Genomic DNA, 25,104 nt, shown 5'->3' on the forward strand with positions numbered 1-25,104 from the left:
GAAGTTGTGTAACAAGCTGTATCCTTCGCTCCTCTGTCCTAGCGGAAATCTTTCAGTACACAGTGGTATGGGGCCCTTGCTGGGATCCAGCCTGGACACTGATTAGCCAGTCTGTGGACCTCTTGACCAAGCCCTCAGCTGACCCCAGCCCCCCCTTGCCCTGGTGGGATAAGAGCCGTCTTCTGTTCCATGGGGACTGGCACATGGACATTGAACAGGCAAATCTGCACCAGCTGGCTACTGAGGTGAGGGGCTCCAGAGGAGTTGTTTTCTTATTAGGATGGTATGGTTGGGGCTTGTATAGCACATGGGAGAAGAGAGAACGGTACTCATTTGGGAGATTTGGGTGATACTCTTATCCAGATCTCACCGAGCTGTTGGGGTTGGTTATAGGACCCGTACAACACAACAGAAAATATGCACTGGGAGTGGAGCCACCTGTCTTTTCACTGGAAACCTGGTCAGTTTGTGTTCAAAGGTGACTTGGATGTCAACGTGAGAACAGCTTCTAAGTGAGTGGAGTGATGGGTGGGGCCTCAACACGGTGAGGGATTTGGGTGGGGGGAGAGGGGAAGAGCCAGGGGGTTGCAAGTGACCAGGGCACTGAGAGCTGGGACTCTCTTCTGAGACAGGTATGATGACTGCTGCTTCCTTCACCTGCCTGACCTCTGCATGACACTGGACCTGCAGTGGCTATGCCATGGAAACCCCCATGATCACCACAGTGTCACTCTGCGGGCCCCAGAGTTTCTGCCTGAGGTGCCCTTGGGCCAGCTCCATGACTCCTACCGGGCATTCCGCTCTGAGAACCTCAATCTCTCCATCAAGATGGATCTGACCCGGCACAGTGGGAGTGAGGCTTGGGTCTGGGGCAACGGGAGGAAGGGTTGGGAGGATGGGCTTAAACACTGAGGACTTCAACCTGACCCTCTGGGGAGGGGATAGGGAAAGCAAGGGCGGATTTGGATTAGGACCTTTTTTGGAGAAAGCGTTGGTGAACACAAAGCTTACATTTTTTTAAGATTTTATTTATTCATTTGGGAGAGGGAGACAGCACAAGCAGGGGGAGAGGGAGAGGGAGAAGCAGGTTCCCCACTGAGCAGGAAGCCAGATGGGGGATCGATCCCAGGACCTAGAGATCATGACTTGAGCCAAAGGTAGATGCTTAACCATCCGAGCCACCCAGGTGCCCCCAAAGCTTAGATCTTTAAAAGGAAAGGGCGTTGGGGATATTGAGTTGAGGCTGAATGCTGCTTGGGTTTTTAAACTTCTAAAAGCTGAAGCTAGGGATGGATTTAGCTTCATCTCTGTTTTAATTTTAATCCCAGGTAGGTAAGGTTTATCTTGTCTTTTACAGCAATATCCCAGCCCCGGATTCTGTTATATAGTAGTACCCTGCGCTGGATGCAAAACTTCTGGGCAACTTGGACTAGTGTCACAAGGCCTATCTGTAGGGGAAAGCTCTTCAATAACCTGAAACCTAGCAAGAAGAAACTTGGCCAGCACTACAAGCAGCTTTCCTATACTGCACTTTTTCCCCAGCTGCAGGTCAGGCTCTGACATCCCTGCTGACATCTTTAGTTCTCTTCCCCTTCTCTAGTGTTCTCCTTTTTTCTTATCTTAATCATCTCTCTGATGCCATTTTTTGTTCAGTGTTATGCTCTCTTGTTGCCAGGTGCATTACTGGGCCTCATTCGCCCAGCAACGGGGCGTCCAGATTGAGTGCAGTCAGGGCCATGTCTTTACTAGGGGAACTCAGCGGCTTATACCTCAAGGTAGGTTCAAAGACTGCCTTCATTTCGCCTAGCCTGATCCTTGCCCTCCTTGCCCTTCTCATTTCTCGTCCTTCTTTCTGTCCCACGCTGTTCTTCTGTACTGGCCTGCATGGGCTCTGTATGCCTCCTTTTCTCAGCGGGCACAGTGATGCGGCGCCTCATCTCTGACTGGAGTGTGACCCAGATGGTTAGTGACCTAAGTCAGGTGACTGTTCACCTGATGGCTTCGCCCACTGAAGAAAATGCTGATCACTGCCTTGATCCCTTGGTAACAAAGACCCACCTACTGAGCCTGTCCTCCCTCACCTACCAGCGGCATAGCAATCGCACGGCTGAGGAGGTACTGCCTGACACAGTCTCTTTACTGCCTTATTTGTATCAGTAGGTGTCTTGGTTGCTTGGGCTATCATAACAGAATACCAAAGAATGTGTGGCTTAAACAACAGAAATTTATTTCTCATAGTTCTGGAGGCTGGGAAGTCTAAGATCAGGTTGCCAGGCTAGTCAGATTCCAGTGAGGGCTCTTTCCTGGCTTGTAGACAGTTGCCTTTGCTGTGTCCTCACAAGGCAGGAAAAGAGAGAGGGAGCTGCTCTCTGGTGTCTCTTCTTATAAGGGCACTAATCCCTTCATAAGGGCCCCACCCTCATGACCTCATATAAACCTCATTACCTCCTAAGGGCCACATCTCCAAATATTATCACATTGGGGATTATGGTCTCAACATATGAAGTTTGGTTGGGGGAACAATTCAGTCCATAGCAGGTTTCAGGCTAAGGTCCAGGTAACGTTTCTAACTATATTCCAAGCATATGTATCATTACCGTATGATGAATTCACTATCAGCTGTATCAGTGTGCCTCTTTTTGAAAATTCCTTTTCTCCCTCTCCTTCTAAAGGTAGTCTCTTGCCTTTTAGGAAACAGTTAAAACTTTTTTCCAAGCACCTTATTTGGTGTTTTTTTTCCCCCAATTAAGGAAAGATTTTATGTTGAAATGTTTTTTTGTTCGTTTTTTTAATTAAGTAGGCTCCATGCCCAAGGTGGGGTTAGACTCACAACCCTGAGATCAAGAGTCACATGCTCTACCGACTGAGATAGCTAGGCGACCCATATGTTGAAATTTTCTGAACCGTTTAAAATATAGTGGATATAGTCTGAGTGTAGTCTAATGCACACATTAAGACCACTTAGTTTTTCTTTCTCCAGGGTCGTCTTAGCTCTCCCAGAACAGATTTTTTTGTTCCTTTTTAGGTGGGGGGGAGGGACAGAAGGAGAGGGAGAGAGAGAATCTTTTTTTTATATATATATTTATTTATTTGAGAGAGAGAGAATGAGAGTATGAGCAGGAGGAGGAGCAGAGGGAGAGGGAGAAGCAGACTCCCCGCCGAGCAGGGAGTCCAATGTGGGACTCAATCCCAGGACCCTGGGATCATGACCTGAGCCGAAGGCAGACACTTAACCGACTGAGCCATCCAGGTGCTCCAAGAATAGATTGCTTATTCAACAAGTTTGTTTTCTTGTCTCTACATTTGTGGTCCAGGAGAAACTGGGAATTTCCATGCTACCTGTGGTTCTTTACCTGTTTCTTAGGAGCTCTCTACTCGAGTTGGGGATCCTGCCTTTCATACACACCAGCTGCACTTGGTAGATTTACGGGCTTCCTGGACAACCACCAATCGGGACATTGCCTTTGGTTTATATGATGGCTATAAAAAGGCAGCAGTACTCAAACGTAATCTCTCTACTGAGGCCCTGAAGGGGTTAAAGATTGAACCCCAGATGCCAGCTAAAAAGCCAAAGCAGAGTGTTCTGACCAGTGCCCCAGCCCCACCTCCCGTCAACACTCCCAGCTTTAGTGGACAGCCTGATAAGGGGTCATCAGGAGGTAAGCTAGGGGAGATGAGACTTCATAGGGGATTGGACAGGAAATGGAAAGGACTAAATCACAGATGTTCCATCTAGATGTAGAGATGAAAACTATTGTTTTTCCATATTAGGCCACCTCAGTCTTTTTTTTTTTAAAGATTTTATTTATTTATTTATTTGAGAGAGAGTGTGTGCAGGAGCTGAGGGGAGGGGCAAAGGGAGAGGGAGAAGCAGGCTCCGAGCAGGGAGCCTGATGCAGGACTCAGTCCCAGGACCCTGGGATCATGAGCTAAGCTGAAGGCAGACGGTTATCCGATTGAGCCACCCAGGCGCCCCAGCACCTTAGTCTTACATGGCAATGATACAGGCATTTAAAGGGTGTGATCCTGTGGCCAAGAGAAGAGGATCATGAAGGAGTGATAGGTCAAAACAGGATGAATAAGGGAAAGAAGGGATTAAAGAATTGTTTTGTGGTTTAATGAATTTGTTCGGTCAACAAATACTGAGTACTGAGCGGGCACAAAGCACTGTGCTGGGTTCAGTGAGAGAGATAAAATGAAAGTCTACTTGCCGCAACAACTAGTTTATCATCTCTGGATGAGCTAAGATTAGTTCGTTTCTTCACTCAACCACTCATTCATAGATTCGTTTTAGCTTATAGAGGATTTATAATGTGCCAGACATAACCCTAGACATTAGGGATATAAAGATGAGGGAAAGCTCAGAAACTAGTAGGTAGACATGTAAATTATTATTTCATTATGAAAATGCTTTGTAAGGATGTTCAAGAAGAAAGTAAGTCAGCATAGGGAAGTCTAGAAAGGCTTCCCAGAAAAGATAGTTGAGATGGGTCTTAAAAGATGAGTAAGAGTTCAACAGTCAAGGAGAAGGGAGAGGGCATTTTAGGGAGAGGGAATAGTAAGTACAGAGAAATGCAAGTTCATGGTGAGTTTAAGAACAAGGTGAAAAGTGACGTATGTCACAAGTGAGAAATGAAAGTATATGGGAGTTATTTTTTTTTATAAGATTTTATTTATTTATTTGACAGAGAGAGACACAGCAAGAGAGGGAAAACAAGCAGGGGGAGTGGGAGAGAGAGAAGCAGGCCTCCCACAGAGCAGGGAGCCCAATGTAGGGTTCAATCCCAAGACCCCGGGATCATGACCTGAGCCGAAGGCAGATGCTTAACAACTGAGCCTAACTGAGCCACCCAGGCACCCCATATGGGAGTTCTTGACTGGAGTGAAAGAGGGAGTGCAATCAGGGAAAGGTTTATTGATGAAGTAGCATTTAAGCTGGACTTTGAAGGCTTAATATGATTTGAACTTGTGGAAATGGGGAGGAAGGGCATTCAAGGCAGAGGGAGTATCCTGAATAGGAGTAGAATTGGTAAAGCTCAGTATATTGAAAGGAGAGCAAACAGTCTGTTTCACTTGGCATAAAGAGTAGCTAAGATGAGGGGCGAGGGACGATCCTAGAAAGGAAAGCTGCACATGGACCATCAAAGGTCTTTCATACAAGGCTAAGGAGGTTTTGGTTCTTACTCTGTAGACAGTGTGAACTACTGAGAAGGCTTTTGAATAGGGATGTCATCATAAGCCTTAATTTTTAGTAAGATAAATCTGGCAGTGCTTTGGAGGAGGACTGGAGAGGAAGAAACTGTTGGTGGAGGGACAGATAAGGAAACTATTATGGCGCCCCAACATGTAATGGGGGCCTGAACTTGGTAGAGGTAATGGGAATGGAAATGAGGGGATAGATAGAAATGTTACTTTGCATATGAAATGTGTGAAACAAGTAGCACATCTAGGTAATGTCTAACAGCTGGAGATGAGATCTAAAAGCTTAGTACTAGAGCTGAAGATTTTGGGAGTTTCAGCATAGAGCTAAGAGGTAAGGCCAAGGAGATAATAGTTGCTTACTGTGTGGCAGGTACTCTGCAAAATACTTCTATATGTTGTTGCATTAAATGCTCTCAACAACCTTATGAGACAGTTATTGTTATTTTACAGACAAGGAAACCGAGACACAGGTTAAAGCAAGCTGCCAAAGGTCACAATCAAGAAACTGGCAGAGATAGGATCTTAAATACAGCCAGGCGAGTCTGATTCTGGAGGCTGCTATTAAACATAACACACTGTTAGACAAACTCGTTAGAAGAGAGAGGAAGAGAGGGGAACATGCTTAGGATAGACCTTAGGAGATACTTACTTTCTAAGACCTGGGAGAAAAGAATTTAGAGGCATAATCAAAGGAAGCAGAACTATGAGAACACAGTGGCACTGATGGCAAGGGAGTGGTTTCATGGGGGAAAGGAGTGGTCAACAAACATTTAAGATAATGTGAAGTGAAAAATATAAGGAAGAAAATGAGGAGAAAAAAGATCCTAGAATAATTCAGAGGTTGATATACCTAAGAGAAAAAAATGCTGCTAGTATTTTTTTTTTTAAGATTTTATTTATTTATTTGACAGAGAGAGAGAGAGAGCACAAGCCGGGGTGGGGGCGGGGGGAGCGGCAGGCAAGCAAAGGGAGAGGGAGAAGCAGGCTCTCTGCTGAGCAAGGAGCCCGATGCGGGGCTCAATCCCAGGACCCTGGGATCATGACCTTAGCCGAAGGCAGTCCCTTATATAGCATTTCTAAGTTTCTTTTGGGAATCTATTTCTCCTGTTAAGTTGAAGGGAAAATAAAATAACAACCGTTATTTTTCCCTCAGGGATCAAGGGGTGGAGTGGGTGAGCTGGAGTTGTAGATAGGAGAATGTGTTCTAGAGAAATTGAAGGAAAATCAGTTTGACCCTAGATGTGTTCCCTATCCCTTTGAGATTATGACTTTTTCCCACTTCTGTTTCTCTGACAGGTGCCTACATGTTGCAGAAGCTGATTGAAGAGACAGATAGGTTTGTAGTGTTCACAGAAGAGGAGTCAGGTGTGAGTGACCAGTTGTGTGGCATTGCTGCCTGCCAGACGGATGACATATATAACCGAAACTGCCTTATTGAGCTGGTTAACTGCCAGGTAACTTCTCTTTACCAGAGCACCCCAACATTGGGCTAGATCATAATATGGGTTTGTTCACCTTCTCCCACCACCAAATAAGAATGAGCAGACAGAGCCTCAAAAAATTATTCCTTCCAGCAGGTATCCAGGATAATCACTTTCATGTCTAAAACCATAGCATTCACTCAGTAAGCCAGAATTAGACCCAGCTGTAGTCATTGGTACAATCCTTTCACTGACCTTCTCACCTTCCCTGCTGGCCCTTGTGCTGTGATTCTGCTTCTGTCTGTGGTATAGATGGTTCTTCGTGGAGCAGAGACAGAAGGCTGTGTCATTGTGTCAGCTGCCAAAGCTCAGCTGCTGCAGTGCCAACACCATCCAGCCTGGTATGGTGACACGTTGAAGCAGAAGACATCCTGGACTTGCCTACTGGATGGCATGCAGTATTTTGCCACCACTGAAAGCAGCCCCACTGAGCAGGATGGCCGACAGCTCTGGTTAGAGGTTAGTCAGTGGGACTGGGAAGGCCCATTATAGTCCCAGTTTTCCATATTTGGCTCCTTCTGGCAGACTACTTGCAAGATTCCGGATAGTACCTGTTGCTACCAGCTTAGAATAATGAAGGTGGTAACACCTTGAATGTAGGAATTGTAGGCAGTCTCTGATTTCTGGTCTCTGAGCACATAGTGCCTTTTTTTTAAATCTCTTGCTATTCTTTTTCCTTTTTTTTTTTAAGATTTTATTTATTTGTCAGAGAGAGAATGAGCAGAGGGAGCAGCAGGCTCCCCGCTGAGCAAGGAGCCTGATGTGGGACTCAATCCCAGGACCCTGGGATCATGACCTGAGCTGAAGGCAGACGCTCAACCAACTGAGCCATCTAGGCGTCCCTCTTGCTATTCTTTTTCATTGCAAAGGAAATTCTCAATTCCCAGCACTAGAATAAAGTGGGTTGGAACTTTTTTACTTTTGAGAAGATTGCTGACCCCTGCTAATAAATCACACTAATCAGTGGGCAGCCAAGAAAACAGGCAGTAAGTTTGAGAACTTGAGATAAATTCTCTATCTGCCCTTTCTCTGATTTCTCTTATGAAGATGGTTGATTGGTTATTTCAGCAAAGCAGTATGGTTGAATAGCAAGGTTGCTTGTCTAGGAGTCAGATGCCACCTTTGCTATTATAGTAGCCATGAGCCCTTGAGCGAGTCACTGTTATTTGTAAAATTGAGTTAATACTTCTCCCCTCACAAGATTATTGAAAGGATTAATGAGAGAGTGCTTTGAAAAATACAAAGCTTCATTTAGATGGAAAATAATCATACCATTTTAAAAAAGTTATGTGAGGGGAGGTCTAAATGTGTGTCAAGATAATGTTTTGTTAGATGGTGAAATTGTGAGCAGTTGGCAGGGACCAGGCTGTAGATTTTCTTTTCAGCTTAGTAAAACAATTTGCATTATAATTTCTAGGATATAATATCATAATTATTGGGAGCTCTAATAGTTTATAAGATACCTAGCCAGTATTCTGCATTGTTACTACTTGCACAGGTGTGAGGTGTCCACATTGTGCAGGGCATGGTACACCCAAATGAGTTACTGGATCCAGCTACATCTGTTAAGCACCAATATAATAACTTCATTTGCCATCATACTCCATGGGGAAAAAACTAATCCCTCTTCCCTACCTGATACTTCTTACTTCAACAACCTTAGGGCTCAATCCAAGCAACCTCAGGTGTAATTATATCCAAGGTAATCATTTAATCAGTCAGGCCAAGTAAGGGTCAGGTTGTTGGTAATATGAGGTCATGTAATACATCATATTACAGCTGTGGTTCAGGCAAGCCATGTTCTTTACCAGTAGTCTCAGGAGGTAGGCACAGAAGATATTAACTACTCAGGCAGAGGTGGGCAGGATGAGCTATGCAAGATCTCTCTAGCATTTTCTGGGTCTCTGCTTCTCTTAGGCAGGCCTTCTTTTGCATGTGAACCTTTTTCCCCCCCTCAGGCTGTGATATTAGCATTAGAATAGAATGTTTTTGGCTTAGATGGGAGGGACTTTTTTTTTTTTCTTTTAAGATTTTATTTATTTGAGAGGGAGAAAGTCTGCTTGTGCTTGCCTGTGCATGGGTAGGGGCAGAGGGAGAGAGAATCTTGAGCAGACTCCGTACTGAGTGCCGACCCTGATGTGGGGCTCAGTCCCACAACCCTGAAATCATGACCTGAGCTGAAACCAAGAGTCGGATGCTTAACCAACTGAGCCACCCAGGAGCCCTGATACTAGCCATTTTGGTGTGAAGTGGTTTTGATTTGCATTACCCTGTTGATCAGTGATGTTGAGCATCTTTCTGTGTTTCTGTTAGCCATCTGTATGTCTTTTTTAGAAAAATATCTACTCAGGTCCTCTGCCCATTTTTAAATTGGATTAGTGTTTTTTTGGTGTTGAGTTGTAGGAGTTCCTTACGAATCATTTGCAAATATCTTCTCCTATTTGGTAGGTTGCCTTTTCGTTTGGCTTATGGTTTCCTTCACTGAGTTGGGAGGGGACTTTGATCTTGCCTTTCTTATGAATTTTTTTGTGACTTGGCAGATTTGCTTATGGTCTTGCCATATCACTCATCCTATTACCCATTTTGACTTCAGCTTAGCAGAGAGTCAAAAGAATTCATTCCCGTTACCTCATAGCAACAGTGTCAGAGTGATTGAAGACAGAAAACAGCAAAAATACAAACACATGAATATCAGAGTGGGTGGGAAAGTCATTGGTTTTGATGAAATTTTTTGTGCTTAACATGATTTGATTTTTTCCCAGTTTTTTTTTAATGTGGTAAAATACATATAAAATTTACTGTTTTAACCATTTTTTTTTACAGATTTTATTTATTTATTTGACAGAGAGAGACACAGCGAGGAAGGGAACACAAGCAGGGGGAGTGGGAGAGGGAGAAGCAGGCTCCCAGCTGAGCAGGGAGCCTGATGCGGGCCTCGATCCCAGGACCCTGGGATCATGACCTGAGCCGAAGGCAGACGCTTAGCCGACTGAGCCACCCAGGCACCCCGTTTTAACCATTTTTAAGTGTAAAGTTCAGTGGTATTAAATACATTTATAATGTTGTTCATCACTACCATCCATCTCCATGACTCTTCATCTTGTGAAACTGAAATTTTACCCATTAAACAATAACTCCCCACCTTCCCTTTCCACTCCTTGACAACCACCATTGTACTTTCTGTCTCTACAATTTTGACAATTCTTAAGTACCTCATATAAATGGAATCATATAGCATTTGTCTTTTTGTGACTGGCTTATTTCACTTTCTATAATCTCTTCAAGGTTTATCTGTGTTGTATCTTTTTTTTTTTTTTTAAGAGAGGGAAGGAGAGGGAGAAAGGGAGAGGGAAAGAGAGAGAATCTTAAGCATGCTCTGCATACAATGCAGAGCCCAATGCAGGGCTTTATCTCACAACCCTGAGATCATGACCTGAGCCAAAATCAAGTCATGCTTAACCAACTGAGCCACCCAGGCGCCCCTAGCATCTTCCTTTTTTTTTTTAGATTTATTTATTTGACAGAGAGAGACAATGAGAGAGGGAACACAAGCAGGGGGAGTGGGAGAAGGAGAAGCAGGCTTCCCGCCGAGCAGGGAGCCCGACACGGGGCTCTATCCCAGGACCCTGGGATCATGACCTGAGCCAAAGGCAGACACTTAACGGCTGAGTCACCCAGGCGCCCCGCATCTTCCTTTTTTTTTTTTTTTTTAAGATTTTATTTGGCAGAGAGATACAGAGAGAGAACAAGTAGGCAGAGAGGCAGGCAGAGGGAGAGGGAGAAGCAGGCTCCCCGCCGAGCAGGGAGCCCGACACGGGGCTCTATCCCAGGACCCTGGGATTATGACCTGAGGCAAAGGCAGCCGCTTAACCGACTGAGCCACCCAGGCGCCCCCGCATCTTCCTTTTTAAGAGTGAATTCCATTGTCTATATATATATACTATATATTGCTTATTCATTCATCTACCAATGGATATTTGGGTTGCTTCCATATTTTAGCTCTTATGAATAATGCCATATGAACATGGGTATACATATCTCTTCAAGACCCTGTTTTCAGTTCTTTTGGGTATATATCCCGAAGTGGAATTGCTGGATTATATAGTAATTCTATTTTTAACCTAGCTTGCTTTTCTGGCCTCAGGCCTGCAGGTCTGGCAAATGTGCATGTAACTCATTTGGCTTTGGAGAATTTGGGTGGTTTGGGCCAAAAGAGAGTCATATATGTCTTCTACCCTGGGAGATCCCTCAAGCTATTGCAGGCAGTGGAAGTTTGGATAGTAAGTATAACTACTTGCATCATAGAGATCTGTGACCCAGTTGTCCAGGAGTTAAAGGTACCTGTATCTCTGTCTTCAGGTAAAGAATATCGAGGAGCACCGGCAGCGTAGTCTGGATTCTGTGCAGGAGCTGATGGAGAGTGGCCAGGCAGTGGGAGGCATGGTTACAACCACCACAGGTCAGCTTTCCCTTATTCCACATCATGTGGTTAGGAGCAGATGTGCATTTTCTTACATACTCTTAAGATTAACATATGCTGGAGTAGGACCATTTTTTGTTAGGCTAGGTTGAAAACAAGTGTCTGGAGTTCCCTAGACATCACACGTAGCCGGAAGGCTCTTACAATACCTCTGTTGAGAATGTCTCTTATCTCTTTCCCATCTCTTCCCAGATTGGAACCAGCCAGCTGAGGCGCAACAAGCTCAACAAGTCCAGCGGATCATTTCACGCTGTAGCTGCCGAATGTACTATATTAGTTACAGCCATGACATTGATCCTGAGCTGGCAACTCAGATTAAACCACCTGAGGTCCATGAGAACCAGGAAAAGGAAGATCTCCTAAAGAAACAGGAAGGTATTCAGGGCTTGAAAGGCTTTTAGAAGGGGACTAGGGAACATGTGAAAGTAGTTACTTTCTTAGTGCTTTTGAGTCAGTAGTGTTATTAGAAGTCCCACTGTGTACTGGCATTAATGGTTTCACTTTGCTCTGCATTATGTAAGTTCTGCTATAAGAGAATAAATTGTATTCTTGGAGGGAACTGGGATGAATGGGTATTATTTGATTCTAAAATAAGCAAACATACTTCTCCCATGAGCATCTCTCACTAATCTGTTTCTATGGGGTTAACTAACAGGAATGGTTCCAAATATAGGTTAGAAGATGGGGTAGATATTTAGAGAGAACCTTGAGTTTCTTACTTGCCTGCTAACAATTACACAGGGGCTGTGGATACCTTTACCCTTATTCATCATGAGCTGGAAATCTCCACCAACCCGGCTCAGTATGCCATGATCCTGGACATTGTCAATAACCTGCTGCTCCACGTAGAACCTAAGCGGAAGGTGAGCATGGGCCCTTATAGAATGCCAGTAAGCCTCACAGGAACCCACAGACCTTGTGCTTTATTTGGGGTCTAGTAAGAAAAGCCATGCTTCAAACTGAAAAAGGACCTTGTGTTTGGTTATATCCTCTGTTAGTCAATAGGAGCCATTGAAATTTCACTTATCTAGGAAAGGTCTGAGTGTTCCAGAGACTGTAGAACTTGTTTACTTGGTTGTTTTTCTTAGTCAGTTCTCTACTCAGTTACTTTGATACCTCTAAAAACAGTAACTAGTCCCCACTATCACCTCCATCCCTACTCTGTGGGACTGGCTTACTGTGAAATCTTTGCTACTTCTGCATGGGCCTGCCTCTTACACTTGCTACTAATGGTGACAGACACAGGTAAGCTTTCCAGAAGAGATCCATATTCCTTGTTACTTTCTCTGTTTCACTTTACTGCAAGACTTGTCTATTAAAAAATCTTGTTCATTTCCTTTTCCATTCATTCAGGAGCACAGTGAGAAGAAGCAGCGGGTGAGGTTCCAGCTTGAGATCTCTAGCAATCCTGAGGAACAGCGCAGCAGCATATTACATTTGCAGGAGGCTGTGCGGCAGCATGTGGCTCAGATACGGCAGCTGGAAAAGCAGATATATTCTATCATGAAGGTAGTTACCAGGGCAGTCTGAGGAGAGGGTGTTCTCCTAGGACAAGGAAGATCTCCTCTCAGTTTCTCCTGCCCTGGCTTCCTAGTCTTTGCAGGATGACAGCAAGAACGAGAACCTGCTTGACCTGAACCAAAAGCTTCAGTTGCAGCTAAACCAGGAGAAGGCCAGTCTACAGCTAGAAAGCGAAGAGCTTAATATCCTCATCAGGTGCCACAGCATTCTTTCTCTGCCTTTTCCAGTGCACCAGCTAGGGTTGATTTCTCTTCCTTGTCCATGTTATGACAGTCTTTAGGTCTAGTGTGCATCATCAAAGGCTGATGTAGATTTGGGTACTTCCTGAATGAGCCTGGCTGGACTTGGCCAAAAGACTGAGAATAGAAGAGCCTTTCCTTTGGCTCTTCATTAGAGTACCTCCTAGGAAAGGAGAAAACCAGATGGTTTGGAAAGATCACTTTTGTGGTCTTGCTATATGCAGGTGAACTGAAAATAAAATGTCTTGAAGTTGATCAGTAAGGAGCACCATTGCAGATACAATTGTAGGGGTTTGTTAGTGGGCAGAGACTACTTTATTAGCTGTGGGGGCTGCCTGGCTGGCTCAGTCAGTAGAGCATGCCACTCTTGATCTCAGGATCATGAGTTCAAGCCCCACGTTGGGTGTAGAGCTTACTTAAAAAAAAAAAAAAAAAAGGCAGCAGCAGCCATGGAACTAAAAGATGGGATTTATTCTCCCAGGCTCCAGGTGTGGGAGCAATGAATCCAGTGGAAAAAATTTAGGGAATACCTGTTCCAAAATAGGTCCATCTGTGGGTTTACTTTCTGCATCATTCTAGAGCATCCCACCTCACCCTAACCCAAATGCTGTTACCCTTATTGGCTTTGGCCCTCCTGTCCATTTATAGGTGTTTTAAGGACTTCCAGTTGCAACAGGCCAATAAGATGGAGTTGCGAAAGCAACAAGAAGATGTGAGTGTGGTCCGTCGCACTGAGTTTTACTTTGCTCAGGCACGATGGCGCTTGACAGAGGAAGATGGACAGCTAGGAATTGCTGAACTGGAGCTGCAGCGGTTCCTCTACAGCAAGGTATCGGGTATATACAGTCATACAAAGGCAGCTGTATTGAGAGGCACTGACCTATCTCAGGAGTCTTAACTTTCAGAAAGAGATACAAACAGGCTAATTATTATATGATTACTGATGACGGTATTAATGATGATAGAGACATGAGCATAGTTCCCCTTAGACACAATTGTTTGTACTATGAAATAACACAGATCTAGATGAGCTTGATCAAATGTTCCTTTCACTGAATAAGATTACCCCTAGAAATATGGCCCAGAGGGAAGTAATCTTCCAAGTCCAGCTTGGAATAAGACTGTTAACTCTCTACTGACATTCAGCTTTCCTGCAATAAATAACCAATGGCATGGAGGAGAGGACATGATTCATTATTCCACACCCTTTCTCTCTGGGAGTTTGGAAATATGTGAGACCATTTCTGAATATCACAGTGACTAGGAAGTGCTACTGGCACTTAGTGTCCACGCCAGTAGTTCCCATGAGAAACACTGGATTAAAGGTTGAAGTGACTGTATGAAATTGAAAGGGATACCAAAGGTTGGGATTAAACATATGGAGAACCTGAAAACAGAATATGTAGCAATTCTCTAGCAAGCTCCTGAGAAAGGCTTATTATAGTATATGGGGTCGGGGGGGTGGGAAATCTTTTTATAGGTGAATAAGTCTGATGACACAGCAGAACATCTTCTGGAGTTGGGCTGGTTCACTATGAATAACCTCCTCCCCAATGCGGTCTATAAGGCAAGTCTTATTTCCCCATTCCTGCCCCATTCTCATGCTTCCTAACACGGGGCATTTGTAAGATTTCACTTATTTCAGAGAGAGAGGAGGGGCAGAGGGAGAGGAAAAGAGAGAATCCCAACCAGACTCTGTGATCAGCATGGAGCCCGACACAGGGCTAGATCTCATGACCCTGAGATCATGACCTGAGCGGAAATCAAGAGTTGGATGCTTAACTAAGCCACCCAGCCGCCCCCTAACACAGGGCATTTGTAAGGGCCCTTCCACATAAATCCAGTGTGGGAAGCAGTGTGGTGATCTGAGAGGTTGAAAGCTTGTCAGCTTAGCAAGACCATTGCTTTTCTTCTTAGTCTGAATGGATTTGAAGGTTGATTTATCACTCTTTATCCTATAGGTAGTCCTGCGGCCCCAGAGCTCCTGCCAGTCTGGGCGACAGCTGGCCCTCCGCCTCTTCAGCAAAGTCCGGCCCCCTGTTGGGGGTATTTCTGTTAAGGAACACTTTGAGGTTAGTATACAGTCCTTCGGGGATCCAGAAACAAAGGGCACTCAAAAGCTATCTGTGTTATGTTACATTAGGGGTAGGTAAACTGAGGGATGATGTCTGAGCTTAATTGCTTCTTCAGCCTTTTTCCTCTTTAGGTAAATGTGGTGCCTCTCACCATCCAGCTGACACACCAGTTCTTCCATAGAATAATGGGTTTTTTCTTTCCTGGCCGAAGTGTGGAAGATGATGAGGTTGGAGATGAAGAAGATAAGTCCAAACTGGTGACTACTGGTGAGAACTTTTATGGTGGAGCTCCAGAAGACTGGGGTAGCAGCCCCAGAGATAGCTTCAGAAAGAGGATAGCGGCTGGTATTCTTGCTTTTTCATAGGAATACCAGTGGTGAAGCCTCGGCAGCTGATTGCAACAGATGATGCAGCACCACTGGGCCCTGGAAAGGGTGTGGCACAAGGCTTAAATCGGAGTTCTGGCGTGAGGAGGTCATTTCGGAAAGTACCTGAGGTACCACACATGCCCCTGATGATAGAGAGATGGGAGAGTCCTGGGGTTCTCTGTTTGGCCCAGCAGGGGATTTCTTCATTCTTTTCCAGGGATGAAAGGAGATGGAGATGTTTGGGGTCCTAAGTTTTTTCTGATGGTTTCAGGGACTCACACTCCTTTCCTCCCTTTCCTAGCACCCTGTGGATGATATTGACAAGATGAAAGAGCGAGCTGCCATGAACAACTCCTTCATCTACATAAAGATTCCACAGGTTCCTCTGTGTGTCAGCTACAAGGTCTGCTCCTCCCTAGTACTTTCTAGAACAGCGTGGGAAGGGAACCAGATAAGACCAGAGATTAAAGTTAGACACAACAGTCTAGTTTGTAAAGCTGGTATGTGGGGGCTAATCTGTTCCCTCTGCTGCCTTCAGGAATCAGTACCATTACAGGATGAGGTAAAAGGGAAATCAGTATCTGTAAACTGCTGCTGTAGGAAAGCACTAGACTTGGACTCAGGTATTGCTTGAACTAAAAATGGCAGCTGATACATCTTTTGATTCTTTTCTCTCCCCCCCCCCCCTTGCAGGGTGAGAAGAACAGTGTGGACTGGGGTGACCTTAACCTGGTGCTGCCCTGTCTGGAGTACCATAACAATACATGGACATGGCTAGACTTTGCCATGGCTGTCAAGAGGGACAGCCGCAAAGCCCTGGTTGCCCAGGTATCCCGGCAGAGTTCGTGGCTGTTTGGTTAGCAGGGGCTGGCAAACAGATCCTGTGCTCAGGCGCATTTCATTGTAGGACATATGTAGGACAAGCAGCCTTGGGGATGGGCAGCTGAATGAAGTGAACAACTTCTATCCCTACCCTCTCCATGATTTTGGTCAGATGATTAAATTAGATGTTTACTGAGTATTTCATATATGTTAACAGTTGATTTTTAGGAAACCGAGGGCTGACACAACTTCAGGTTCAGAATGGGTTCTAATTAGACTGTAAGCTTCTTGAAAGCAGAGATCGTTTTATAATTTGAATTGCCCCACTGTGCCTTCATGTAAGCTTAATAAATCTTTATTGACTTGGTTCACATTGATTTATTCTGCCTGTACCACTAATATTTACCTTCCTTTTTACTCCTCTCTAACCTATCAGGTAATCAAAGAGAAGTTAAGGCTGAAACCTGCAACAGGGTCTGAGGTCCGGGGAAAGCTAGAAACTAAATCAGACCTCAACATGCCACAGCAGGAAGAGGAGGAGAAAGCTCGGCTCCTCATCGGTTTAAGTGTGGGCAACAAGAACCCTGGCAAGAAGTCCATCTTTGGCAGGCGCAAGTGATCCAGCATCCAAGAGTGGCTGCAGTACAGGATCTGACTCTGGCTCAGGCCCATGGGACTTGTGGGGTGGGAGGCATTTCCCTTTACCTATCAGGATTTGTGGGGGGTCAGGAGCCCACAGGGTACTGTGGAGAGAGGCACTGCTCTTTTAGCAGCTGGCCTGTTCCCTGCAGAATACAGTGGATAATAATGCTGAGTTCTACCTCTGATCAGCAGGCCAAGGGCCAGAGAGGCATCAAGAGAGCAAGACCCAGGGAATGGGCCCAGGATCAGGATCTGGTTCCGTTGGGGCTAACTGAAAGGGTGGGAGGGACAGTTCTGATCAAGTGTGATAAATTTTTATAGGCCTATATATAAATATATACATATATATTTCTAAGTGTAACTGCTCTCCCTCTGTGCTAAAAAGTTGAGGGGAGGAGCCAATCTCCTGTTCCTCATTCCACTGCCTTGTATGAGAGGTATATTAGGGTTCTGGGGGGGAATCAGCCCCTTCTTAATCTGTGCCAAGTTCACTTGGGAAGATAGCAATAGATGCCAGGGCTGGCCATGGGTCCCCTTGGGGTATGCCCTGAAGAATGGTAAGAAAACGACTTAAAGAGAAAAATATATATATTTTAAATTTGATTTTTTTTTTTTTTTTTTGGTGTGTTAAGTGCATGGGTTTCAACCTGTGTCCCTCCCTCCCTATCAACCCAAGACATATCCTCTAACTACCACTCTAATGCCTCTTCCCTCCTCTGTGAAACTATATCACAGATACTTCCCAGCACTGGTGTGACACTGGCCTCCTAATAGGTCTCTGCACATTTTAGTGCTGGCTATGAACCTATTCATAACTGGGGTGGGGGGGATAGGATTTGGGGATAAGAGTGGGGTTTGGCTGCATCAACTTGCATCTCTAGTCATGAACGGCAAGAAGAGGCGGGGCTCATGTGTAATGTAGCATCAGGGGCAGGAGTTGCTTATGTAACTGGGACAGCAGATTTAGCAGGAGGAGAGGAGGCAGAGGCTTTGGATGGGAACAGTGAGCTGTCGGCAGGGGCAACATGCCCCGGTGGCTGCTTCTCATAAGGTAGGCTGTGGGACTCTGGCAGCCTGTTTAGGGGAGGTTAAGGGGGCATGGTCTTAAGGCCTGGGAACTGACTGGTGAGGAGAATGTTAGCGATGCCCACTGTGGAGGTGGAACAGGAGCCTATGCTGTGAAAATATCCCAACCCCCTACCAAGAGGCACAAGCTGAATCTCCGATGCCTCAAAGGGAAAATGTCCAAGTACTGCTTTCCTAGAGGATTTGAATCATATCCAGGAAACCTAGGCCTTGGCCCAAAGCAAGGGTAATGGCAATTTTGCCTTGTGCTCAACAATGTATCCCTAAGGTTGTGGTTTGAGGGTATGCCTTCTGAGATGGGCAGAACTTGTAACGCCTCAAGGGCAGAGGTTTAGAGTGGCTCCCTCGGTTCTCAGCAGGGTGGCAACGTCCGGGGTCCCGGGGTCCGAGGCTGGAAGAGCCTCTGGTCAGGTGTGGGGACTACCAGGTCAGGCGCGGAAGAGTTGTGGGGACTACGGGCGCATCAGTGCCCACGCCAGGAGCCCCTGTGGCCGGCCCCGCTGCTAATAGAGAAGCCTCTGTCTGAGTGGCCAGTGCCTCAGTTCGTCAGCCTTTTTCTGCCGGAGTTCCCCATTAGGCCCCTTAAGGGGCATCACCAGCTGAAGGTAGGTCAGTCCCTGGAAGGGGTCTCAGTCTTGGGGAGACATCTAGGAATGGCCAGTTTCATTATGCTATTTCTCCATTTCTCTGTACAGATTTTAGGCCTTGTGGCTAAAGGCTCCTTCGGAACGGTCCTCAAGGTGATAGACTGTGGCCAGAAAGCAGTATTTGCAGTGAAGGTAGGGACCTAGGTACTCTTCCACATCATTCTCTAGTCCCTGCCTCCAGTCTTGGTTCTAGAAAGGTTTGGTAGGCATAAACAACCTGTAGGAGTCATCACTCCTCTCCTTTTATAGGTGGTGCCCAAGGTAAAGGTCCTACAGAGGGACATCCTGAGGCAGTGCAAAGAGGAGGTTAGCATCCAGGTATGCACAGAGCCCAGGAATGGATCCTAGGAAGAACTAAACCACAGGTGGAGAAGGTGCCTTTCCTCTCCTGCTCTTCCTGGTTATGCCCCCTCCCTCTGCTTCAACCAAAGTTGATCCTGGGAAAAGTAGTTATCAGCAGTTAATTCTAGGTTCTTCCGTGGAAATCTCTCCAGCATATCCTGGTGTGTTTCCTCAGTATCATGCTGGTTTAGAGATTACCAGGCAGGCAGTCCCTACTTAGTTCACCTGAACTGAGAGGTGGGGCAGCAGCTCCTTTTCTGCATAACTAGGTAAATCCTGACTTCTTGGCTCCCTTGATCCTCAATGACCTCTTTCCTAACTTCCTGTTTTCTTCATTCCTAGCGACAGATCAACCATCCTTTTGTACACGGTTTGGGGGACAGCTGGCAGGGAAAACGGCACCTCTTCATTAGTGAGTGACTGGCCTCTCATTTCCAAGAATCCTTCTGTTGTACTCCCCACCTGAGATTACCCATCCCTTTGGCTTGTTTTCCCTTTGCTCTTTCCCTTCTCAGAGCACTTCTCTCTCCCAAAAGGAGAGGGAACAACAGGTGGCATCAGTTTGGGCAAGAGGCCTAAAATGCCTTGAGCCCAGGCACAGTAACCCCAATATTGCCTAGACTTCTGGTACTTTGCAGTGTGCAGCTACTGCAGTACAGATCTTCACTCCCTGTGGTCCTCTGTTGGCTGCTTTCCTGAGGCCTCCATCCGCCTCTTTGCTGCTGAACTGGTTCTGGTGCTGTGTAAGTGAAACAAGAATGGTAATGGAAATGAGGGAAGAATTAAGAGGGAAGGGCAGAGAGAAGAGATTTGATATTAGCTCTGGACGTCAAAGAACAGGGATAGGAATGGGATGGGAACTACCAGGGAATCTGGAAAGACAGGAGAGCTTTAGCACACCCCATACTTGTCATTCACAGGCTATCTCCATGATTTGGGCATCATCCATCGAGATGTGAAGGTAGAGTTAAGTGCTTTTTTCTTTGTCTGAAGTGGGGCCTCAGTAAGAAGTTCCAACAGGTCTAAGAAGGCAGCGGGGAGCTGAGAACAGCTAACCTTGGGGCCCTCGGGAGTGCTAAGGATTTGGGCAAGGGCCATCAAAGTATAGGCCTGAATGCTGAATAGGGCATCTTCCTCAGCTGGGAGGTATACATGATGAAAGAAGGTTGAAAGGAAGGGGATGACTAATAACTTAATCACCTGTGATTTTTCAGATGGAGAATATCCTTCTGGATGAACGAGGTAAGTCCTTTTCTTTTCCTAGCCCCAGAATGAGAGGACCCTCAGTTTGGGAATAAGTCATGGCTGATGAGGGGAGGAACAGAGTGGTGCTGTTGCCTTATCTTTCACAGGCCATCTGAAACTGACAGACTTTGGTCTGTCCCGCCACCTGCCCCAGGGAACCCGAGCCTATACTATCTGTGGCACTCTTCAATACATGGGTGAGAGAGGTGCTAAAGCTGGTGGGTAAACATTGGCAGGAATCTAGCCAATTGATGTCAATGACAACTGTCTTTCAAATCTAGCCCCAGAGGTCCTGAGTGGAGGGCCTTACAACCATGCTGCTGATTGGTGGTCCCTGGGTGTCTTGCTTTTCTCTCTGGCAACTGGGAAGGTGAGAGAATGGTAGCAATGTTGGGCAGAGAGAGGAGCTTTGCCCTGTAGTGGGAAGAAGACCTTAGGAAATCTTGCCTTATTCCTACCAAGCAATGACACTGCCCCCCCCCCCAACTCAGTTCCCAGTGGCTGCAGAGAGAGATCATGTGGCCATGTTGGCAAGTGTGACCCACTATGATTTTGAGATCCCAGCTTCTCTTAACCAGGGGCTCTCACTCCTGCTCCATGAGGTAAGGGTGAACACTGTTTTCCTTCTTGACTACCAAACCATTCATTCTCTCCTTTCCTTATCACTGAAGTGATATTTCCCCATTTCTCTAATAATCTGGCTGGGGTGGGGGTGTGCTCCAACTTGATCAAGTACCACCTCACCATTTTCCCTCTAACCAGCATTTTAAGTTTCAGTTCTGAGTTCCTCATCCTTCAAATACCCTCCCCATCCATAACAGGTCACTTCTCAGAGAGAGGGCCAGTGCTCTTACCAATACAGCACCTTTATTCCCACCTTTGCCCCCAAATTAGCCTGTTTCTCTTTCAAATCCTCTTTAGGATTCTTCCTGCCCTCCATAGCTTCATTAACTTCTCCTTTTCCAGCTTTTCTGTTTAGCCCCCTTCCTATCCCAGTCCCTCATCCTTCATGATCTATTTGCCTTCAGCTTTTATGCCAGAATCCCCTCCATCGTCTGCGTTACTTGCATCACTTCCAGGTCCACCCTTTCTTTCGGGGTGTGGCCTTTGACCCAGAGCTCCTACGGAAGCAGCCAGTGAACTTTGTTATGGAGACACAAGCTACCCAGCCCAGTCCATCGGAGTCCATGCTTTTCAAGGATTTTGACTGTAACCTGGAGTCCTACCTGGTCCATCCCAGCCTTGCTTGAGCCCCTCTACTGTAGATTTGGGCCCATCTGGGAACCTGAGGATTTCCTCCACTGCCAACTCAGTATGACCACTTTGATGATCCGGTTTGTTTTTAATATGTAGCCTCTTAACCATTCTGTTCTACTTGTTGGGCCAGAGTTCAAATCTTGGCCCGACCCCTCCCCACCCCCAGTACAACCCACCTCTCAAATCAACATCTCGGATCAGAGTGTTGACCTTTTCCTTTGCTTCATTTCTCCAATGCTCATACCCTGAAGCTTTCAGCCAGAGGCTTATTCTACTTTTCCCATTCCTTGTCTCTCTGCTATGTTTCTTTTTTATTATTATTAGAGGGGGGAGGGGCAGAAGGAGACAGAATCTTAATCAGGCTCCATGCCCAGTGCAGAGCCTGATGTGGGGCTCAATCTCACAACCCTGAAATCATGATCTGAGCCAAAATAAAGAGTTGGATGCTTAACTGACTGAGCCACCCAGGTGCCCCTGCCATATTTCCTTTCTTGAGCAATAATGACACTTCATGGGGTCTCAAGGTGCTATTTATGTGTTTTTAATAGGCTTGTTAGAAGCAGTATGAATGTTTTTCAAAGGTCTCATAAGCTGGCATTTTAACCCCTAAATATGCAGCTAAAACATACCATCTGGGGGCTCAAAGCCAGTCTGTAATAAATCTAATTTATCTAATTTTTAAAAAATTTCAAAAGTGAATCTAATAGCCTAATGTGAGGAAAAGGAACTGAAACAAATGTGGGTTAAATGCTTTTTCTAGGGCTGATTGGGATAGCGAATTTTTTTCCAAAACAAAATCTCTTCAAAAGACAAGATTCTTAAACTGATCATTTCCCTAGATAGCCTAGGATTCAGTTTCTGATGGGCAAACGAAGGGATTAAGAGGCGTTGACATCAGCCTTAAGATGTAAGATTAGATGTATTTCAAGAACCTTTTCCTTTAGTAAGGAAAATCATCTGGACCTTAAATTTGTATATATTTCTGGCCTTTACTGACTTCATTTTTCTTTAACTTTTCAAAACCTTCATTTTTAAAAAAAATTTATGTATTTAAGTAATCTCTACACCCAATGTGGGGCTCAAACTCACAAGCCCGAGATCAAGTCACATGCTCTTCTGACTGAGCCAGCCAGGGGCCCTTCAAAATCTTCATTTTTATTATTCTTCAGTTATTTCTGATCTCTCTTTGCAGACCAAAGAGAGTCTGGAACACCCTGTATACTTCTGTTTATTAATTCTGTTCCCTGGATTAAGCCAGATTTTCCTTGTACATAGCTGGCATTTTATTGGCCTCTGCAAAATTGCTTTTTCTGGATTGTACTTTGGCAATCTGTAGGAAAATCCCTATGAAATTTAATTGCTATGGATATACTGTGAAGGGTGTTCACTATAATTCATAATGTTCTATATAAGGATGCATGGGAGAAATTTCCTCTGGACCCAACTGTGCTTTTCCTGAATCGCTGTTTGGTTTTACCTTAAAGACACTAAATATTCAACAGACTGTATTTTTCTCTTCATATCAATGCTAGGCCACTGAGAGCCTAATTTGCAGTCCACTTCCAGCAAGTGTTTAGGACTTCATGTTGTCTATTTTGTATGCTAGCCACATTCTTGGTTCCATCTTCCTTTTCTGCCTTTATTTTCTTTTTATTATCTGCATCTTTGCAAGCCTTTTTGGAACAAGGTTGGGATATACATGAATAAATAAATGTAACATTAATCCTTTTGATTATCTCATTTGTTTCTCTTTAGATACTTTTTTAGCTTTATTACATTTTTTTTTTAAAGTTGTAGTGACCAGAACTGCATATTGGATAAAAACTCTGAATACTAGAAATAGGAATTAATGGTTTCTAAAGTAGTTAAGAGTATTAGACTGGTGCTTAGATCCACCAATAACTATCTCAGAGTCTTTACACAAGTTATTTTAACTTCTCTGGATCTTAGTTTCCTATATATAAAAATGAGGGGGTTATAATCACTCGTTCTTGGTTGTGGCCGGGGGGGGGCTTCTGAGTTCTGTGATGCTTTTTCAAAGGGCAGATGTGGATGATTTTATGATACTAGTCCAGTGTCTGGTCCAGTGTTAATTAATATTCAGGTCACCTGACATTATATAGTCTCTGGTCACAGCAGCATATTGGGTTAAGGTCTTTTGGACATGGTCGAGATGTCACTAGGGTCCCTTTCTTAGGAAATATTAGGTAGCTTTGGGACCATAATAGTTTGAATCATTTATCAAATGTGGACATTTTTAATGCACTCTATTCAAATCAGTGGGGCACTATAGCAGTAATTCTCAGGGTAGAGTAGAGGGGGGACAGAAAATCAATGTTTCAGAAAGTATAATTTGAAAAAGCACCATCTTCACCCCTCAGTTTTGATATGTTCATCCCTGGAAGGCATTCTTTCCTGCCATCCTCCACCCCCATTTAGAATCATTGACTTATAAATACAATACCTTTTATTTATCCACATGAAATTCACTTAAAAAATACTTTTATATACAACCTGGTATCTTTTAAGTTTAACTCTATGCTTTTTCATTACCTAGAAGAAATCAGATATACCTATCAGTATGGATATTTTATGCTGTACTCCCTTCTATCTTTTCTAAGAATGTAAGATTAGTCTTAACACCAGTGCTTATATTCTTCTAGAAAAGTGTCTTTGTAGTTCTACTCATTGTTTCTTACATCTGAGTTTCTTTACCATATATCGATTTGTTCATTTGTTCATTAATTTAACAAATTGGTAATCATAATTCCTTAGTTACTTCTTTAAATAGAGTCTTCAGTGTAAAAATCTTGTCAAAGCTTTTTCAAAATAAAATCATATTCACTGCATTAGTAATCCTGTTACGAGCTGAATTGTGTCTCCACTGCACTCCCCCTCCTGCTTTCATACGTTGAAGTCCAAACCCCCAGTACTTCAGAATGTGACTGTATTTGAAGATAGTCTTTAAAGACGTAATTAAGTTAAAATAAGGTCATGTGGGTTGGCCCTAATCCAATGATTGGTGTCCTTATAAAGAAGAAATTAGGACACAGACACACAAGAGGGAAGACCAAGTGAAGATATAGGGAGACAACAGCTATCTACAAGCCAGTGGGAAAGCCTCAGAAGAAAGCAACTCTGTTGACACCTTGATCTCAGACTTCTAGCCTCTAGAATTGTGAGAAAATAAATTTCTGTTGTTTGCGCCACCCAGTCTGTGCTACTTTGTTATAGCAACCCTAGCAAACTAATACAACTGCTATGATGAGTTCTAATAGATTAATCAGGAATGATTATTTACAAAACATGCTACCTTACTCCCTATAGTTTGGTTTTGGTTATGTTCTGTGAACATATTATTTCCATGAGTTTTGCTGGTTTATGGAGCCCCACTGATTAGCAGCTGTCACACTGCCTCCTTTGTTCAGTACTCCCGTCATTCACATCATACACACATACATCATTCATTGTAGCAGGGCTACTAATTCCACAGTTTCATCCTTGAGTTCACTTAGAACTGCCTGGTGCATACGTCTCAGAGTTGCTGATTTGGGTTATGTATTTGGATTTTTACAAAATAAGTAATCTCTAATCCTAAAATTAAAAAAATTACAAGTGTTGGGGTACCTGGCTGGTTCAGTTGGTAGAGCATGTGACTCTTGATCTTGGGATTGTAAATTCAAGCCCCACGTTAAGC

At 44.6% G+C, this 25,104-nt stretch overlaps 2 protein-coding genes and 1 long non-coding RNA gene across 7 annotated transcripts in view; 2 read left to right on the plus strand and 1 right to left on the minus strand.

Moving 5' to 3' along the window:
* BLTP2 (bridge-like lipid transfer protein family member 2) overlaps positions 1-17,433 on the plus strand; it is a 28,868-nt gene extending 11,435 nt beyond the window's left edge. For 2 of the 5 annotated variants that reach the window (XM_073879359.1, XM_073879360.1), the window contains 22 exons: positions 43-245; positions 394-512; positions 633-853; positions 1,358-1,548; positions 1,676-1,775; positions 1,913-2,115; positions 3,365-3,659; positions 6,499-6,656; positions 6,936-7,142; positions 11,043-11,142; positions 11,356-11,538; positions 11,905-12,026; positions 12,517-12,672; positions 12,758-12,879; positions 13,572-13,752; positions 14,404-14,494; positions 14,889-14,995; positions 15,130-15,265; positions 15,364-15,494; positions 15,668-15,769; positions 16,060-16,194; positions 16,625-17,433. In XM_073879359.1, coding sequence (XP_073735460.1) covers positions 43-245; positions 394-512; positions 633-853; positions 1,358-1,548; positions 1,676-1,775; positions 1,913-2,115; positions 3,365-3,659; positions 6,499-6,656; positions 6,936-7,142; positions 11,043-11,142; positions 11,356-11,538; positions 11,905-12,026; positions 12,517-12,672; positions 12,758-12,879; positions 13,572-13,752; positions 14,404-14,494; positions 14,889-14,995; positions 15,130-15,265; positions 15,364-15,494; positions 15,668-15,769; positions 16,060-16,194; positions 16,625-16,807 — 3,446 coding nt within the window. In that variant the 3' untranslated portion in view covers positions 16,808-17,433. Of the gene's footprint in view, positions 1-42; positions 246-393; positions 513-632; positions 854-1,357; positions 1,549-1,675; positions 1,776-1,912; positions 2,116-3,364; positions 3,660-6,498; positions 6,657-6,935; positions 7,143-11,042; positions 11,143-11,355; positions 11,539-11,904; positions 12,027-12,516; positions 12,673-12,757; positions 12,880-13,571; positions 13,753-14,403; positions 14,495-14,888; positions 14,996-15,113; positions 15,266-15,363; positions 15,495-15,667; positions 15,770-16,059; positions 16,195-16,624 lie in introns of those variants that run through there. The other 3 variants (XR_012374412.1, XM_073879361.1, XM_025851054.2) reach the window with 3 other exon arrangements.
* The window catches only part of LOC112808119 (uncharacterized), a 32,174-nt gene that overhangs the window by 4,271 nt on the left and 2,799 nt on the right, over positions 1-25,104 (minus strand). The gene's annotated exons all lie outside the window — the stretch shown is intronic.
* RSKR (ribosomal protein S6 kinase related) lies at positions 17,566-23,130 on the plus strand. The gene is made up of 12 exons (XM_025851055.2): positions 17,566-17,881; positions 18,276-18,521; positions 18,612-18,695; positions 18,813-18,881; positions 19,248-19,317; positions 19,544-19,648; positions 19,826-19,866; positions 20,120-20,147; positions 20,258-20,347; positions 20,432-20,520; positions 20,642-20,752; positions 21,179-23,130. Exons 1-12 carry the CDS (start codon positions 17,825-17,827, stop codon positions 21,398-21,400), a joined length of 1,212 nt encoding a protein of 403 aa, XP_025706840.1. The 5' UTR covers positions 17,566-17,824; the 3' UTR covers positions 21,401-23,130.

The sequence above is a fragment of the Callorhinus ursinus genome, unplaced genomic scaffold, assembly GCF_003265705.2.
Source record: "Callorhinus ursinus isolate GAN/ISIS: 27379988/994484 unplaced genomic scaffold, GSC_fseal_2.0 scaffold34, whole genome shotgun sequence".
In the NCBI taxonomy this organism is placed as follows: Eukaryota; Metazoa; Chordata; class Mammalia; order Carnivora; family Otariidae; genus Callorhinus; species Callorhinus ursinus.

Bases quoted from the DNA above. Each gene is read 5' to 3' on its own strand.
- RSKR (XM_025851055.2), top strand. From the start codon at position 17,825: ATGGGAACAGTGAGCTGTCGGCAGGGGCAACATGCCCCGGTGGCTGCT. The intron at 18,696-18,812 runs GTAGGGACCTAG...CTCCTTTTATAG, and splicing joins AAGCAGTATTTGCAGTGAAG to GTGGTGCCCAAGGTAAAGGT. The intron at 18,882-19,247 runs GTATGCACAGAG...CTTCATTCCTAG, and splicing joins AAGAGGAGGTTAGCATCCAG to CGACAGATCAACCATCCTTT.